Genomic DNA, 19,837 nt, shown 5'->3' with positions numbered 1-19,837 from the left:
TCTTAAATTCATCCCCAGATCAAGGTAATTTCATTACTGAGCTCTAATATTTTAACAATAAATGTATTGACTACAAATTTCATGCTGTTTTACACTAATAAATTTCAGTTTGTTCTCTAATAAACATGTAAGACACATAATAAACTGAGACCTTCTTTTCCCAATCTTTGATCCAGCGTTTTTTGGTTCTAAATGCTGAATCCCTTCTAATTCAACCATATTTGATTATAAAACACCATAAGAATGAGGGTCTGTTGTTTCTGGCAAGCGTTAGAGAACGGTGCTAATCTCATTTTAGACAAAACAAAGAATTAATCTCTCACTTACACTTTTAAACTGAAGCAACACATTAGAAAGAAATCAGAACTCTGAACTTTGATCTGCTTGAAGCATTTATTACTTTCCACAGAAAAGTATATTAAGCATTAATTTTGAAGTCTAGCAGTTTTACCTTGCAACGTTGGACAAGTCAAGGTGTTTCTGGACTTCCAGTAACACTTCTCGGAAGAAACGCAACCGCTTTTCCTCAAACTGCTGGCACTGCTCAAATACCTGCTCCATGTTCTCCATATACTGAGGAGTGGCATTATCTAATTCTTTCAGTGACTTTTCATACTTCTCTTTTGTCTGGGAGTACAAAACCAAACTGTTAGCAATATTTTGTATTAGTGCCCTGCAACACAGACCTATCAATGCAGTAATGGCTGAGGTTTAGACCACAAGTTGCCAGGCTGCAAACTCTTCTCATGACTACTGTACCCACCTTAGGGCACAAAGAGAATTATCTAAGTAAAATGCAGAAACAGTTACAATAAACCTCCAAGCCTCTTCTCTGGCTTTTTAACAGAAACCATGACAAATGTTAAATTAACTCTAAAGTTAAAAACTAAAGGAGTTACAGAGTAAATCAGAGCAGGAAGTCTTTCAAGTTATTGAAAGTATTTGGAGATCTTTTAAAGTGTTGTCTTTTCTCCTCTAGTAATTTACATAGTGTACTGTGAGTTATGATCAAAACCCCAAACATTATGTTCAGATCCTTGTGAACATCAATTGCATGCACTGTGAGCTCAGCTAACAGATACAACCTCAGACTCTGCACTAATTTACAGAAGTAGTCCACAGGCAGGAATTAGAAGATCCCAACTGATGGAACAAAACATTCCAGATCCCAGAAAAGCATTCTCAAGGGAAAAAGACATCCTTGAGGAATCACACATTAAAAGCCTCTCAGCAGCAGCACACTGAACAGATAAAGCAAACTGTGTAACAGGACAGCATTTACTTAAGTGGATTATATCAGTTTCATTTTTTATAAATGCATTCTGCAGTCAAGAATGATGACATACTTAGCTGTCAGCAAGTTTCAGGCATCTGTCTCTCAGCTTCTTGAGTGAAATAGCTCAGCCCTCACTAGTAAATAAGTAGAACTCTGCCCTAGAAGTTTGCTGGCTTACTGTGCTTAGCTCCCTGCTGAAAGTACTTAAATGAAATAGAGGCCATACATTATTCATCTTCAGAGAAGAAAAATTTGGCAAGAACACATTCTTGGGAGAAAATTAAACTTTGGTACAGAACTGGAACTGACTATGCTATGTGAACTGGTGTTCCCAACACATTCGGGAGGAAAAAAGAGCTTAAACACGCACAAGCTATAGGTGTGCATAAAAAAACCAAAACCAAAAAAACATTCAGTATACCTTTAGTACATCTTGTTTGCTTCTCTCCACTTTGTCTTGTAATTTCTTGAGTTGTTCAGGATTCAGTGCTGGATCAGCTTTGCTGTTTGTTTCTCTGGATATAGCCAGTTTCTCCTCCTTGCAGGCAGCATGGTAAGCTTTCTTAGCAGCTTCCACCTACAAAAGGGGTTTGAGTCTTTGCATCTGGAACAGTCTATAGCAACCATAAAAACTTAGCCATAAAATCATGTTGCAATGAAGAAAAGGTCGGATTTTGTTTTCAGGATGATTTTTCTTTTTTGGGGGAGAGGGGGAAATTGCTTTCATTTAGGCCAAAGAATGAACAACACATAAGAATCAACATAAGGAAATCATTGGAGCATTCTTTCACCATACAAGAAATGTCACTCATACAGCTTAGAGAAGTATTGAACAGACTCAACAAAAGCTTTATAGAAAGTCCCCAACTAAACACTTCTCACTCATGCCCATGCTCACCTGATCCCCCTTTTTCTACCAACCTCTTATTTAAGAATAATGTTATATGAGAGGGGGGAAAAACCCACAAACACATTTTCCCTCATTTATTTGAGCAATCCATAACTTTCATTGCATGAAGTAAGATAGTGTTAAAATGATAGTTTAAATTTCACTTTTCCCAGATTTTCACTGAATTCATCAAGATTAAGAGAGACCAAGAGAAAAATATTTATTTTCAGAAGAGGACAGAAAGCAAGAGATCTTTAAGAGAAAGGAGGGTCCAGCAGAAAGAATAGGGAGTTTACTCCCTTATAGAGATTTGAAACATTAGTATATTATAACACAGGATATCTAATACATAATCTACTGCTGTACCTCTTTCAGCTTTTTTGCCCAGGGTTTCTGAGCTTTCCTAAATCCATCTTCTGCTTCTTTGGTTTCCTTAAATCCTCCCATCATTTGCTTATGAAAGGCTTCCTTCTGCCAGTTCTTGATTTTTTCAAAATCTTCATTCATCAGTGAACCTTTTACTTCTAGATGTAGTTCACTCACTTTTTCAGCTTCTGACATAAAAGCACACCAAGCCCTTTCTACTGTTCCATACTGTGGGCCTAAACACAACAAAAAGTGTCATTCTCAGTAACCATCACCCACATGGAACTTATATTCCCAAGAAACTACCTGAAACTATTGACTTATATTCACTTGTAAACAATGTTGATGCAAACCTAGAAAAGGGAACAATTTCTTTTCATATAAATTTAGAGTATTACAAACTTTTAAGCCAGAAAGAAATAATATTCATTTAGTCTGGAGTCCTTAACCCTGTACCACAATTCTCAGTATTCCACATGTGAGCTCCCCTTTGAACTGCCTTCAGTTTCTCAACATACTGTTTGAAGGGTGAATAACCATGGAAGGATAAACTATTCCAGAATATATCAAATAGCATCACCTTAGCCTTCCATTAGAGCAATGCCTAGGTCTTTAATTACACCAGTTTTTCCCCCACAGTCACTGCCCCCTTGTTATTCAGAATCCCTTTTCAAACTGTACTGGTAATTATCGAGAAACAGACAGCTCTCTAGAACATAACTCGGTACTGGAGGCAAGATTCATCTGCTTCAGCAAGAAGCACGTGAACTTGCAAAAGAGCAGGGCTTTGCTTGGTTGAGTTTTTATCCAAAAAAGCTTGGTCATTTGTCACATTACTGAGCCTCTTGCAAAAACTCCATTATAGGCTAAAACATACAGTATTTCTACTTTGTACTTACCAAAACAAAGATATACAAAAACATTTTTTTTCCATTTGAGAAAGTTGTCAGAGTTCAAACTCAGCATTACCTTTCTCCACGAGTTGCTTCCACCTTTTAGCCCATTCTGTGAGCTGCTGAGCATAGACCTTCTCTATCCGTGCCCGTTCATGAATACAGTTCATGAGATCATTGCAAAGTCTGTGGCCATCATCAATTCGTTTTACTGTCCTCTTGTAATTTCCAACCTACCAAGAGACAAAGACTTAATTTCTGCTTGAAAGCTCTGAAAACAAGATAAATCTTTAATTAACAGAAATACTGTAAACTAAGAGTAAGATAATACAGCAGGAAATAATCAATTATGGAATCAGGTTCATTCATCTTAAATCAATTAATCATAAAACCTAACTGAAACATTAAAATTAATCATAAATTAATCATAAAACCTAACTGCAACAATGCAGTAAAGGCTACAAGTTGCCCTGTAAAAGAAAGTTCTTAATTTTAAAAGTGAAAGCTTTATTACATTTTATTAAGTCTGCAATGTAATTTTGGGCAGTCACCACAATTGTTCTGCATTATTATTTCTTAGTAATGCTCTAGGATAGTGAAGAAAATTAAGAGAAATAATAGAGTATTCTTTCCCTCTTCAATATTCATTATCAAGTACCTAAAACTTTAATTTTATGCTGTGTTTAATCTTTCAGGATTAATAAAACTGCAGAGACATGCAAAGGAGCATTGCAACATATTTATCAACCATAATAATAGTTTTTAAGAATGCAGTCACTGCTGAAAAACCAGATAGCAATTATTTCCAAAGTGTACTCTAGAATTTAATGTGGGAAGATACTGACAGCAAGGATGTGGAGTTACCATACTTAGAATTGTAAATACTAAAGAAAAAAAAAACCCCACAGTTGCTCAATGTACAACCTATAATAAAATGAGGACATGAAGCAAAATGTACACCATATAATGAACATCCATTATATAATTAACACTCCCCTTTCACTCTTGTGCACACAGCAACGTGGAATAACAAATCTAAATGTCTGAAAGGGAAGAAAGCCTTACACTGCTCCCAGAGTAACATTTCCACTGAATTCAAGGTCACTCAGGCTGGCTTTTGTAAACATTAAACAAGACCTAAGAACTCTGTTACGAGAACTTGCACAGGCTATTAAATATCACAGCCAGTTTCTTATCTGCCCAAACCACCTGACTGAAAAACAAAGATTAGCAGCAAGGCTAGTTGATTAAATATTCAAATACTCAAAGTGTGCTAGTCATTTTTACATTTGAATCATATCTGCTTCACATCTGACAGAGAAAAACATCCAACTTTTAGGTTCACATTTATTCAGAATTTTGTCAGCAGATGCACACGCAAGCCACTTGCTTGAGAAAATGGTATACAGGGGAATACTCTTAAAAGTGAAAAAAAAATCCCTATACTAAGTGCTGGATGAATAAATGACTATACTATAAATACAGACATATGCTAGGTCTTCTCATCAAATCCAAGGAAAAAAATCAAATCAAAACCATCAATGATATGACAAAACCATTTCTCTTAGTGGCTCCAAAGAATTCATCTGAGCATGTTTTTTGGTTTGGACTAGATCCATTTCAACAGATCAAAGGAATTTAGTTAGCATCTAAGTAAGGCATTAGTTAGCAGTCACTGATTTGTCTAAATCATGTAAACAAATGCATAGACACACCCCCTGCCCATTTAAACATAAGCCATACTATAACTGAAGATAAGAAGCTACCAGAGAGAGTCAATGCATCCATGTCAACTGATTGCATCTATTACCAAGAAAGCATGAAAAATAACCTTCTATTTTCAGGATAAATGGAAATGGAGAAGTAGGCAGTTATACATATGTAATCAAAGTGTTAAGGGAATTAAATACCTCCAACAGTCTTTGTAATGAAAGACAAATCATTCATCTGCTCAGAATTACTCCAGCTGTAGGTTCACAATCAAGCAGACTTTCAAAACAGGTTATGTTAGCTTGGCACAACTACTGAAGCCTTATATTAGCATCATTTTGTGTCTCCAGTTATGTGCCCAGGGATTTATGTCTGTAGCACGAACATTTCCTTTCATAAATTCTCACTATTAAATTAGCATTTTAAATGGTAATATTGAATGAGAGCTGGCTGCCTTGTGCTATATTTAATCCTTTCATTCTGAGCAAACTCTAACTCATGGTAACATCAAGCAGTTGCCAAATTTCAGGCAGGTATTCAGAGAACTGAACTAAGTTTACCTGTGACCATTCACTGTTATCACATAAGGGCACCTTTAAAGAGCTGCACGCACACCACACATAATTCACCCTCCTCCTCACAGGAGGACTGAAGGAACTCAGCATCACAGTTTAAAATCAGTATAAAGAGGAACCAGGCCCACAATACTAGAAAATAACCTGGTATCGCAAAGAAAGCCTTTTACACTGAAATTTGCCCCATCAGGAATGCTAGAATTTTGAAAATAAGGCTTTTTTTTCTGTGTTCCATGATAGAGAACATAAGTTATATAACTTGGCACATAATATTTTGAAAACCTAGTGGCTTCTTTTAAAAATTACATTTTAAGTTAGGGACACTGCAATGAGGCATTTTAGAGATGTGGAATGTGCAGGTTGTCACTGTAGGACATAAGATTTGAGACACAAGGTCCTTAGACCATAGAGCCAAGTAAAGGGAAAATAACTTCAGTCTTTAGGTTGTCAAGGAACTACTAGATTAACTGTAGAGAAGTTAAAACAATAATTGAAAACTTAGAAACATATTCAAGACACTCTGAACTCAGAAAAACATGATCTTATACATTGTTTATTCAAGACTCTTTTCTCCAATTTCCGAGGTAAATGGTAAATTCTGCAAGACTTCCCTCTTCCCCTTCACAAGAAGTATTTGAGCAAATTAAAAATGAAGAATTCTTTTATTTGTAGCAACTCACCAGGAACAACACAAACAAAAAAATCCTGTGCTTTGTTTCAGCCAGAGCCATTTTACATAATGCCTGGCAATTTTCAGACTTCTCAATTAGCCCTGTACAGTACACGAACATACATGATTTTGCTAGTTAGAATAATTTCCTGATCATTCTGAGCATTGCACTATTTCTTGCTAAACAGACAGCAGACAACTGTCTAAGATAAGAATGAAGTTATGACATGAAGTTCTAAATCTTCATGTCCTACACATAAAATATTTGTTTCAGAAAAGTAACTTGTAAGACTACAACTTTCTAACCATTTCAAGTAGAAAAATAGATATTTAAAAACTATACCCCACTTTCATTTTAGCATCAACAATACATCCACCTGAAAGAGATAGTTTATGACATGATATCAAATTCACTTGCTGTTTACCCTTAGTTGTCAGAAACACTTCAAAAGGAAATAATCAAGAGTTTATTTCTTAAAAATACCATTATAACGATCACTTTTTGGATGCAATCAGTTCATTCTGGGAAAATTGTGATTCATAGTTTTGTGTCACTCTTTCTACCTGTTCTAATTTGAATTAACCATCAGTTTTAACCCTCTTCCACTGAAAAAAAACCAAACCAATAACTGAGTTTTGCTGCTAATAAATCTCAGTTGATCCTATTTTGCCCCATTTATCTCTTACAGGCACTATAGATGCTGTCAGGTCTCCATGTAGCTTAACCAAGAAAGCATTCCTTCTGATTTTATAACTTCCTCTCAGGCATGAGCACAGCAATGTCACCTCAAATCCTCTGCCAAATCTAAGATTTAGGGAATCTGTAAGGTCCAGAAAAAAACCCAGAGGCACCCTCTGATGAGGCATTGATCATCCTATACTTCGCAGTGCAGGCAGCTTGCCTTTTACCAAGGGAGCCAAGCACTGCCACTGATAGGATCTTGAGTGGGAATTTATCTAAGAGTTTGCAACTTCATTATTCTACAATTTCACAGCACTAAACACAAAAGGAGTGTCTTAAATTATGTAGGCTCCTTCACCTCAACTGTTAGACTCTTTTTTTATTTTAAGGCATATTCATAGAACAGCAAAAAAGCCTAGAGTGTTAAATACACCTTGCAGGTTTTTCTGGTACACTGAGAGAAAAAAAGAAGAGTATTTTCATTTGTTAGCAGCCCAGAAGGTGGCAAACATTCAGCTATTGCTAAACTCCTGTTAGGTAATTTCAGCACACCATGACAAACATTATACCACAAACACTTCAGGAGTTTCAAATGCCTGAAGATAGATTTGTCAACTCTTTTTCAAAGCTTGCAGAGCTTATTCATAACAAATCAGCCTTTATGAACTGGAACCATTCAAAAGAAACTCAGCAAGGTATTTTTAGGGACAAATACTCCTAGGTATGAAACAGAATAATAAGCTTTCAAGGTTCATAGTCAAACCCACACATACCAATGGCCAACACAGGGACACACACTATTTCCAGCATTCCATTTAACCATGAGGAAAATTTCTTTCCAGCTACATCAAACGGGAAGTTTCCAAACATTTCAACCAGCTTAAACATCTACAACCACTGTGTGGTTTTTATAAATAAGAATAATTATCTTGGTGCATAATTAGCACACACAGTCCAAGCACCTATGAGCATTATCTCAGAGTAAGTTTAAGTTTATGCATACAAATTCACCCCTGGTTACAAGAAAAATCCTGAGGAAGCTCTTAAACACACAAAATCTTAAGCCAAATACACCAGTAAAGCAAACACTGGCAATATAAACGAAAAATATTCCATTCCTCAAAGTTAGGAGGAGATTTAAAAAACAGCTATGTGACAGGAATCTACTATTGCAGAATCCAAATATTTTTATCCAGAATGTTGCATTTGGGTCTTGCTTTGGTTGGTTGGGGTTTTTGTTTTGGGAAGGAGTTTTTTAGTTGTTTGTTTTGTTGGTTTTTTATGTAGTTAGGAGAGGGCAGGGGACAATGGCAATGCAAACAGAGGCTAAATTTAATTCATCCATACTACACAGGGGATCAACTTCCAGTTTGAGAGGTTGAAAGTCTTATATTGCTAATGGATTGTCAGCAAATCCTTCAGAATGCAATAAAAGCCCTGTGTTCAGCTCTTCAGAATGCACACCAGGTCCTGTCCTCCAAGGGAATCACTCACAGGGCTAAAATAATCCCAGCTGCAGGTTTAGCAGCTGTTCAGTGACTATTTCTGTTTGGGTAAGTAGGTGTTTGAAACACCCCTGCAATAAATGGGCTCCATGCTGCTGATGTTAGCAGAAAGTCAGGGAGATAAGGAAGCACACAGTCTCTGAGGGACCTAGAGCTCATTTAAAGTAAGTGCCTCCACAGGCAGGGGAGCTGCTCCTTTTGATGTCTTACCTTGCAAGATATGCATACACTTCCACTTTGATCTCTAGGAACACTCACTCATTGGCTTTCTTACCTTCACAGGTATGTAACTGAACAAGAGCATTGGTCTCATCTTGCCCAAGGCATTTTTTTTAATAGATCCCTGATAGTGATTACCAGCATAAGGCTGGAGCTTAATAAACAGAAAGCAAACTTTATGATGCATTTTGTTAATTATTAATATACCAAATTCTTTCATAGACATTCCAAACTACTCCAGCAGGACAAGGCCAATAGGTCTCATGCCCACTTTTCATGTTTAACTAAAGCAACACAATGTTGGAACTAACCAGTTTTTGGACTGGTCTATTTTTGGATGCAGAAAGTGCCCTAGATGATTATGATGCATTTACAGCAGTCATGCAAATGCTTAAACTCCATATGATAGCTCATAAAGAAATAGAAAGGCTTTCAAACTGTATCTTTTCCACTTTCCCTTGGAAAACCTGCTGCCACCCCGCTTCAGGCAATCAGCAACAATCTTTGATTACCCAGAGCACATGATCCTTGTCATCCAATCAAAACAGATGAAGGAGTCCCGTCTTGGAGCATATCAACAAGATTCCTCAGTCTCTAGGATTTCCACACTCAGAAAGAGTCATGAGCTTAACCTGACACATCAAGGTACATTGAGGCTTGACAGAAAAATAAATTAGGAGAGGGAAATTTCCATCTCTTAGGCAATTTAAGACACTACTACAACTGAAACTTTGATGAAATTCTCCAGTGCTATTGTGGGAATTACCCTTCAAAAAGTCTTTTCTTAGTATTTTGCAATTCTTTGTTCTCTAAGCAAGCTATATTAAAACACATACAAAATTCTCCGACTCCTAAAGTACTTTTATTGACTAAACACCTAAAGAAATTAGAGGAGAAGAAAAGGATTTGTTCCACTGAAAAGGATTTGTCATTCTGCTAGAAGACAAAAAGCCTTAAAGTAGCATCTTGGTTTTACGAAATATGAAAAAACCACTTCCATTTAATTAAGAAAGCTGCTGCTATTTCTTTGGCACACTTAACAAACATGTATGATTCTGAAAGCCTGTTTTTTTTCACTCATATCAGCTGTTCTGATACAAGATACTACCCCTGCCTAAGCCTTGACCTACCCACATTTTTTGACTGCCAGATCTACAGTAAGCCATCACCATGAACACAAGTTCAAACAGCAACTTCTCCAATTCCCTTTCAACAAGACAGCAATTTTCCAACCACAAATCAGAACCTGATAACAATATCTATGTTGTAATAAAAACTACTAACCTTTAGAGGAAACAAGTCACTATTTGTATTGTATTTCCAGCATTGAACTTAACTCTAAGTGCCAGAACTGGAAATTTCCATGAACAGTATTGAAATAGCAACTTAATAAAAGAAGTTTAACAGATGAAGTAACCTGCATTGAACTGCTCCATGGACAGTCTGAGCATATGCAACCAGACAATGTTAGAGTAGTAAATCTACTACCAGGCAACTACAGACTCCAGATTTACATTTTTTAGTAAGAAACCATAGCAAGCAAAGGCAGTGACATTTCAAAAAGAAACCAAAGCCTTCTCAGTAAGTCAGCAAAGTGATAGAGAACAAAGTGTTTCACGTCCTAAAGACAATGAAATTTCTGACAACAGCAATGGCAAAAGCTTTGAAGGTCACTTATCAACATTTTATTAGGTACAGTTCTCATCAGCTCAACAGCACAACCAACTTTCTACAACTAAAAATGTTTTAGTTTCAACAGATATACAGTGAGCAAAAACCAGCTTTGACAGTCAGTTTTTCAGCTAGGTCCCACAGCCAGCCACCTCACTCTTTCCCAAATACCTTTAAGAAAAAAATGGGCTTTGCAGCACAGTTCAAAGGTAAATAAATCTGAACTATTTTGGAGTGTGAGGGAACAAACTCGAAAGCTCACCCTGCCAGACTGACACTTCTGTGCCACAGCCAAGTTCAACTACATTTACTGCTTGCAGCTGTGGCACTAAAAAATATCAAGGTGGCTTTTAACAAACTACAAGCTCACTTTAAAAACAAAGAAAAAACGTGCTGTGTCAAAAATCTTGAAAAACCTCTAACAAGAGTATAAATGTCAGAATCTGTAGTAACAAAACAACTTCCAAACTGATTAGGAGTTATTTACTTCCTGTAAATACCTGAGGCATGAAGCACTCAGCTGGCACTCCAGAGGCACCACAGCTTTTCTAATCAAATCAAACAAAACACATTGATCAAGGCTGTTTAACCCTTTTGAGAAAGATTAAGACCAGAATTCAAAGTTGCAGTCTTCAGAAACAAACCAAGCAATTCAGAACATATAAAAAAGGATGGGTTTTAGACTAAATAGCAGTCAAATTTAGTTTGGATAGATGACTCCAAACCAGGAGTATCATGGGATGGTTTGGGTTGGAAGGGATGTTAAAGATCATCCAGTTCTACCCCCCTGCCATGGGCAGGGACACCATCCACTATCCCAGGTTGCTCAGAGCCCCATCCAGCCTGGCCTTGGACACTGCCAGGGATGAGACACAGCTTCTCTGGACAACCTGTGCCAGGGCCTCACCATCCTCAAAGGGAAGAATTTCTTCCTGATATCCAATCTAAACCTGCTCTCTGTCAGTGTGAAGCCATTCCCCCTTGTCCTGTCACTCCAGGCCCTTGTCAGGAGTCTCTCTCCCTTTTTCCTGTAGGTTCCCTTCAAGCACCGCAAGGCCACAATGAGGTCACCCCAAAGCCTTCTCTTCTCCAGGCTGCACAATCCCAATTCCCTCAGCCTTTCCTCCCAGCAGAGCTGCTCCATCCCTCTGATCCCCTTGGTGTCCCTGCTCTGGCCTGGCTCCAGCAGCTCCCTGTGCTTCCTGGGCTGGGCCCAGGGCTGGATGCAGCCCTGCAGGGGGGGCTCAGCAGAGAGGGACAGAGGGGCAGAATCCCCCCTGCCCTGCTGCCCTGGGGCTCTGGGTGCAGCCCAGCACAGGGGGGCTCTGGGTTGGGGCAGGGTCAGCTCTCACCCACAGCAGCCCCAAGTCCTTCTGCCAGGGCTGCTCCCTCTGCTCATCCCCTGCCTGGATTCATCACACACAGGGATGTGCCCAAGACAGGGGCAGCACCAGCACTTGGTCTGGTTAAACCTCATGAGATTCCCATGGGTCACTGCTCGAGCTTGTCCAGATCCCTCTGGATTGTCACTGCACCCTCAGCTTGGTGCCATCTGCAAAGCTGCTGAAGGTGCCCTTGATCCCTCTATGCCATTAATGAAGATATTAGATACTGGTCCCGGTATGGACCCCTGAGGGACACCACTTGTAACCAATGTCCCTTGGGATTCTGAGCCACTGATTGCTTCCCTCTGGATGCAACCACCCAACTAATTCCTTTTCCATCCAGCAATCCACTTACAGAATCCATGTCTCCCCAACTTGGAGAGAAAGATGTTGTGGGTGACCATGTCAAAGGCTTTACAGCAATCCACATAAATGACACCTGTACCCTTTCTCTTGCCCACTGATGGAGCTGCTCCACTGGAAAAGGCCACAAGGTTGGTCATGCAAGATTTCCCCTTGGTTGTCTCCAATCACCTCCCTGTCCTCCTTGTGCCTTACCAGAGCTTCTAAGAGAGTCTGTCCTATGATCTTCCCAGGCACAGAGGTGAGTTTGACAGGTTAGTAGTTACCAGAGTCCTCTTTCTTACCCCTTTTAAAGCCAGGTACAATGTTTCACTCCTTCCTGTCACCTGGAATTTCACCTGATTACCACAGCTTTCCAAGCACCATTTTAACAAGAACAATCTTTGCGGTTATACATCAAAAGAGAGAAAGCACAGAAAAATCTATAAAGAAACCAACTGATTGCTATACAGAAGTCTAACATTTCCTTATCCAAGGATAAAGAAAGGTATGCTCACGCACTATACATTAGTCTACTCACATTGCTTATGAAACAGACTGCAGTCCTGACCTTTTGGAAAGAATACACAGACAAATCCAAGGAAACAGACTTAAGTAGTAGTATTTACAAAATGATGTAAAATAGGTCACCAATAGCACAAACACAAATAAGCCACCTATAATAAGCATCACATACATTTAAACAAACCTTCATGAAGGACCTCATTCAAGGTAATTGCCATTTCTGATCATCCTTTATTGGATTTAATTCCTCGAGTTCAAATTTGTCCAAACATAACCATCCTAGTTTACAGAAAATTTCATTCTTATTCACTCAGCTTTTATTCTTCCAGACATGATTATTTGATGGAAGACAACAGCTCGGTACAGAACAGCCAGCCAGAAATCATGTTCTACTGCCAAGTATACGATGCACAACGCACATCAAAATATCTCAACACACATCAAAATATCCCTCCAGAATTCTTTTTTCCTGCCTGCCTCCTCATTTTATTTTGAAACACTTCTAGCAAGCAAGCCTGCTCAGAAGTTGCCTCAGCATAAAACAAACTACACAGTAAAACTGAGGTTGGAAGGACCCTCTGGAGATAAGGTAGCCCAATCCCCTGCTCCAAGCGGGTGTGATAGCTCAGATTGTTCAGGATCACAGCCAGTTGAGTCACCTCCAAGAGCAGTAGTTCTCAGGGCTCTTCTTTCTACCCCTTTTAAAGCCAGGTACAATGTTTCACTCTTTCCTGTTACCTGGAATTTCACCTGATTGCCATGACTTTCCAATTATCATTTCAACAAGAACAATCTTTGTGGTTATACACCAAATGGTCCCACAGCCTGTCTGCAGTCATCCTACAGAGCACCCCTACAACAAAAAGGGTCAAGGCTTAAAAAAAATGACTTTAAAAGAATTTCTTTATAAATAAGACAGATATATTTAACATAATAGTAATCATCCCCTCAAAAAACTGTACTCAACAGATCCTCACTAGCATTAGGCCTTTTAGAGAATATGCTGAAAAAACATGGGAGATCTGCATCAAAATGTAATATGCTGTCACCACAAACAGCACAGTTCAGCAGTCTAGAAAAGCTTACATTTCAAAGGAAGTACAGTATCAGGTCACCAAAATCAAGCTGTGTAACATAGGTCTCTAGTAAATTCAGACAGGTTCCCCCAAGCCATTTTCATGTTTGCTATAGTTCAAGCTCAAAAGACCTCCCTCTCAAATGGCAGAAGTTTGTCCTACTGAATACAGCTAATTTGGACAGTGTACTTACCTCCAATTGTGTCAGTATTGACACTGCCAAACCTTTCTCTTTACTCAAAGAAAAAGACTTGTTTTTGTAAAAGTATTTCTGCTTTATGAATTTTCCTTTCTTCACGGCTGATATTACAAAGTACTTCATATTATCTTTCTGTATGCATGCTTTTACACTGAGATAAGAATATCTTGTCTCAAGAAAGTTTATACTTTTATCTAGATACAAAGAGGAGACAGGCAGTACATCCACACAGTATCTTACTTTTGTAATTTATGTACATTTACAGTAGTTTGGAACGGTTACTTCAGATTTAACTGATCATTTTAAAAGCTACTCACATAAGGCCTTCCTTGACAATAAAAATTGACAAAGGTTCAATTCTGAATTCCATACCATACCTAAGTGGATGATCCTCAAGTTTGTGCCCATTAAAGCCCTCAAAAGAAATAGGTCAAAATCCAAAAGGTAATTTTTACCCTGAAGGCTATTTCTGCAGATCACAATAACCAATGTGTCTTGTATTGCAGCTCTCTCCACAACTTACAGTGCACAAAAATCAGATTTTCTACAACACAAGTAAAAAATAAAATCAAAATATTGAACAGAACATTTGGATTACCTCCCAGAAGCTGTCACTAGAAACTTCTACTCCAACGGAATCATCATATGAGCCAGACATTGTTATATATGAAGAGCTTGTAAGTATTCAGAGCTTAAACACCTTCAGAATCTGTAAAAAAAAAATTATGAGCATTAATAATGGAGTTTTGAAGTTATGAAAAAAAAATTATCTTAAGCAACTTCATTCAGTATTTTGATATCTAGAGATGCCAAATAAAAAGAGGTAACCACACAGGGCATTTTGGAACAGAAAACTTCTACCCCACAGTTTGTAGCTCTTATCCTGACATTGGTTGTCCAGAAAACACTCAATACATCTGCTTTTATCACATTTCACTAGACTCTTGAGTTCATTTGATAATTTAATGACAAAATATCATTTAATGATAAAATTTCCTATCATAACCAAAAGAAAAGATTGAGCAGTGAGATGCTTACTCATTAACTACTCCACTTTCAAAGTATTCCTACAAGACAATCAGGTGACCTTTGCTTCTGCAACAGTAACCTGCACTGAGTCCTATTCCTTTTCCACTGGAAATCTGTTATACAATGAAACCCACCAAAAATATTTAAGGCCAAAATTTGATGATTTAAAGAAAAATAAATGTCTTCTTGTCATTGTTCTATTTTAGCAAAACAAACAAACAGAAAACCCATCAGCTCCAAATTCTGAGCTTTATTAGAAATAAGTAATTGCTTTAACAATTCAGGCATTTTCACTTTTATAGACACAGCTGTAGTGAAGAAAAATATAATCTATCTTCATCAAAGCAGATGACTTTATGAATGATCAGGTATGAAAAAGGTTAGGGTTACCCTAAGCTAACATGTAAGATTAACATCAAAAACATAACTGAGACAAAAATCCAGGCACTTGCATCCACAAAGGCAGTCTGTGGGCTGGAGACCAAGAGGTAGGAGAGAAAGGAAACAGCTGCCTCCCAAAACACACACACAAATCCCTGTCTGATCTCTGCAGATATTTCACCAGGTTCCCCTGTTTGGATGTCTCCTGACAAATTTATCTCTAACCACTATGAGGGATATATACAGGTAAATAGATTTTATCCACTCCTTGGTGGATAAATCCTTTTATCAGTAGTCTGTAAGTTGAAGCCCTCTCTCTTTTTTTTTTGTCTTGTCAATCTTGCTTCCCCTAAAATACCATGGCCCTTCCAAAAGGGGGCTGAAAACCTCTCCAAATCTGACCTTCCTGCCCAGTGGTTATGACAAGCTGCTGAGAGAAACAGCACTGAAAGCCTTCCAGGCAAGGAGAATTCAACACTAAATTAGCATTTCTGGGATACACTGAGAATAACCATGCCATAACCATAAGGGTAGGCACTTGTTCACAACAAAACCCAGCTACGGAAACAAAATAGTTCTTTGGACAGTTGCAGCACAAACATAACAAAATTACTCTGGCTGGGAAGACAAGATGTTTCTCCTTATCAGTTTTTCACCCAATTCATTTACGTAATGCAATTCACAAAAAAGCTTATATAACCTTACACTGAATATGGAACTAAAAACCATAACAGGAACATCAATTGTTAGAATTCTATTTTTAAAGAAAGCCAAAATATATTAAGGGTTCTACAAAATGACAAACTAGAAAGGAAAATCATTTAGAGGCAAATTATTTTTACATATTAGTGTAACAATCTTTAATTATGTTATTAGTAATTACCAAAGAAAACAGCTTTTCCACCTCGCTTTTACTGAGTCAAGAGGGAAAAGTTTAAACATTATGCAATTGTCAGTTTCTCTAGCAGCACACCTTTACATGGAATGTGTTCTTTCCAGATATATTTTATCCCTTGCAGTTTTTACAACACATTGAGGAAAGCAAAGATTACATCTGTGATAACACAAGTGTATTTTTCCTCATCCTTTTTAGACAGCTATAAAGGAGGAAACCAGACAGTATAAGGAGGAAACCAAACTGCAGTAAGCTTGCAACTAGCTGGACCAATTCATAAGAATAGTTTAAAATTAAACAGCCGGGCATGCCATGCAGAACGAGGCAGGAATGAGGTTCCGAAGGTTGTCAGGAAGGGTGAGGGAAGTTTTTCTCCTCTACAGCAAGATCTTTCAACCAAAGTGTTCACTGCCTTTTGGAAGAGATCTGTCAAACAGCTGCAGAGTTCAGCAACTTGGAAAAAGAAACTCTGAAGTATAAACTTAAAGTTTCAGCCCATCCCATGCAGTCATCCATCCCACTCTCCTAGCAGTATTTTTTCCCTCCAATTACAGATAAAAAAAAAGACAATGAAAATGTTCTGAAGTAATAATACAGCGTCCACTTACCTTTAACAAAATAGCTTAAACTGTATCATTCCTATAAATTTACTCTGAAAAGTTACATGGAAAGATTGAAAAAGCTCAACACAGGAACATTTTCTTAAATGAAGGAACAGGTTGTGGTGACTGGGTTTTAAAAAAACCCTTTTATTCCTCCTCAACTAGAACTACATAATACATGGAGTTATCCTTTTTTTCCATAGAAGCATTAAAACGATCAGCACTCAGGAAATACTGATGGAATTAAGGTTTTAATATGCCAAATACTATGCTGTGAGAAAGTATGAGCAAGCGTATTTAGGGAAACATTGTGAAGTCATAGCAACAACTGGTACAGAAAAACAGTTTTTACAGCCCTATTTAAAAATAAACTGTATACTGAGATAGGAACATTAAGTGGTGTGAGTCATGCTATCTTCACAAAACAGAATTATTACAGAAGCCAGGCCTTTAGCACATTTTTCGTCAGGGTTTGGTCCTCCTATCTTCCAAATGAATTTGCAGAGGTTTTACAAGTAAAGTTCACTGCACTTTTTTTTTGTTTTGCAGGGTCTTCCATTTTACTATAAAAGAAAACCTATGAACAACTACAGATGTCACATAAAATCTAAAAAATTTAGATGGATACACCAAGAAAGATGAGTTCTGCACAGATTCTCCACAAGATTCACCTGCACAGACAGAGCTGGGGGTTCTTTGGTCGGCTGGATTGCAGCAGAACCAATAACTCCATAGAAAGCACAGTGCCCGCACCCACTTCCTATATTCTCACAACAGTTTGGCTTCATCCACTCTTTTTCTCCTCATTCCACAACTCCAGGCACATCTCTTTAGCGCTTTTTCCTTGTCCCCCAGCTGCTAAGCAAACAGTAGCACAGTGCTGCAGCCATCAAAAAAAGCAGCCCAGAGAAAGCCTTACCAGTTCAGAGCCCCTGCTGCCTTTTGTCACAAACACACTTTAGTCACAAGAGCTTATACAGGCTAAAAATAAGTCACAAAGTCCAAGTGCAGAAAGTAACTCCATCCTAAACAGCACATACTGTAATAGCTACAGAAATGATGCAAACAAACAAGGCTCCAGTTTCTTGGCCCTGACTTTTAAGCAATTCTTGTAAATTAGGATACATTGATCTTTGCCACAAGGAAATGGACCTCAATAAATGAATGTGGCTTTTTTTTTTAAGCTTCCTCTTAGGGAACATTCTAGCCATGCTTTACGCTACAGACCTTGAATTTCTTCCTCACTGCCCTGCCCCACTGTGTGAAAAGAAGTGCTATAAACATCCTGAGGGCTTAACACACAAGGAGTATTTTAGAAAATATTAACTAATAACGAGCAAGCAGACCTTCAGATACCACACACAAAAGCAGCTGAACACAAGATGCTGCCTCTGCTCTCAAGAAGTTGGTTTTTGATATTACTTTGAAAGCAATTTGCAAAATTCCTAGCTTTGTTCTTGTTGAAGTAATTGGGGTTTTTTTTTTGGTGCAACAAATGCATGCTGTTAAGAAGCTAAAATAATGCAGTGAATCTCAAAATCTCTCTTAAGGCATTTTTCAACAGGAAGATGGGAAAAAGCTTTTAAAGAAATCATTCAGTTAAAATCCCTCAGGCTTTTAATAACAAATAACTTTGATGAACTCTTACTGTGAAACAGGTAGGGTTATTTAAAGTGAGATTTTAACATCCTGACTGCTTTTGGAAGATGATGTTTATTTTGAAAATATATTTCACTATACTCAAAAAGCATTAAAAAAAAAATCTAATTACAGTCCCATGTACAATAGGCTGCTTTAAAGCATCACTAGTCTGTGGCCCTAGGTGACAAACTGGTCCACAACAGAGAAACATCTCAGAGTGACACAATCTTCCAAGCATGATCAGCACAGGTTGCTCCCAGCTTTCATACAGATGGATCTTGAAAACCACCAGGGATGGAGATAGCACAACCTCTCTATGCAACCTACTCCAGTGATTAACTATCCTCGAGATACAGAAGGAAAAAAAAATAATCCATACTTAGAAAACCAAATGGTGTTGCCATGCATGTTCTCCAAGGACTCTAGAGATGCAAGCTGAGACAGAGATGGTCTATCAGCCTCTAGAAAGGAAAAGCACCTGGTCACATTACCTTTTAAACTTATTTTTGGAATGACAGCATTTGTCGCCATGGATCTGATTCATCAAGAGTCCAAGTTTCATGACTAAGGGGTATTACTTATGTATAAGGACATGCCTCAACTTCCAATTAGCTGCTCCTAAGAACTTTCAGCTATAATATTTTTCATTATTATTCACTGAAGTCTCAGGTTTTGTTCCACACAGAAGGAAACAAGACTTCCTTGTACAGAAATAAATACAATCTATGCTTTAAGTGTGAACTACTGTGGTTTGCTGCCAAGTGTACCTGACATGAATATGCCCAATTGCATTCTCTGGTTAAATAAAGCAATTTAGATCTTACTTTCTTTTCTATTTTGTCCAAAGAACTTGCACTATAAGAGTTCTCAGTTTCTTCAGGGTTGGAATCTGTTTACTGTTTACATAGAAAAAAAGTGACATAACTTTAGCAATATTGTGAAATCATGTAACAAAAGCTGTTATTCATAGCTACTGACACTGTAAAGTCCATGAATTAATATGAAAAGTAAATACAGGAAAAAAAGAATGGTTTGGTTTACACATTCAAGTGACACCAAAAAAACTCCAGCCCCTGCGTGAAGGGAAGAAATGCATCAAACAATGATTAATCACTGCTACTGAATGCTGTAAAGTCTTCTAATTGCAATCAGTACACATGACTGCATTTTATTAACAGAAGTTAGGCTTTAGATTTTTAAAGGTAGAGTCTCAAATTGGTGGCTTGGGCCTAGCTCTTCTTCAACCTATAAAATAGGCAGAATAGCACCCTCCTCCACAGGGATTTAAAATAATCCCTTAGTCTCC

At 37.9% G+C, this 19,837-nt stretch overlaps 1 protein-coding gene across 6 annotated transcripts in view; it reads right to left on the bottom strand.

Annotated features, from left to right (window-relative positions):
• PACSIN2 (protein kinase C and casein kinase substrate in neurons 2) overlaps positions 1–19,837 on the bottom strand; it is a 59,019-nt gene that overhangs the window by 13,299 nt on the left and 25,883 nt on the right. For 5 of the 6 annotated variants that reach the window (XM_054514988.1, XM_036404968.2, XM_054514989.1 and 2 more), the window contains exons 2-6: positions 14,582–14,692; positions 3,501–3,657; positions 2,532–2,767; positions 1,698–1,853; positions 452–627 (exon numbers count right to left, since the gene is read on the bottom strand). In XM_054514988.1, the coding sequence (XP_054370963.1) occupies positions 452–627; positions 1,698–1,853; positions 2,532–2,767; positions 3,501–3,657; positions 14,582–14,641 (785 nt within the window). In that variant the 5' untranslated portion in view covers positions 14,642–14,692. Of the gene's footprint in view, positions 1–451; positions 628–1,697; positions 1,854–2,531; positions 2,768–3,500; positions 3,658–14,581; positions 14,693–16,896; positions 16,916–19,837 lie in introns of those variants that run through there. The other variant, XM_054514987.1, reaches the window with a different exon arrangement.

This window comes from Molothrus ater, chromosome 5 (assembly GCF_012460135.2).
Source record: "Molothrus ater isolate BHLD 08-10-18 breed brown headed cowbird chromosome 5, BPBGC_Mater_1.1, whole genome shotgun sequence".
Classification (NCBI taxonomy): Eukaryota; Metazoa; Chordata; class Aves; order Passeriformes; family Icteridae; genus Molothrus; species Molothrus ater.
Note: the sequence above shows the minus strand (reverse complement) of the source record. Positions and strands in the feature narration are given on the sequence as shown.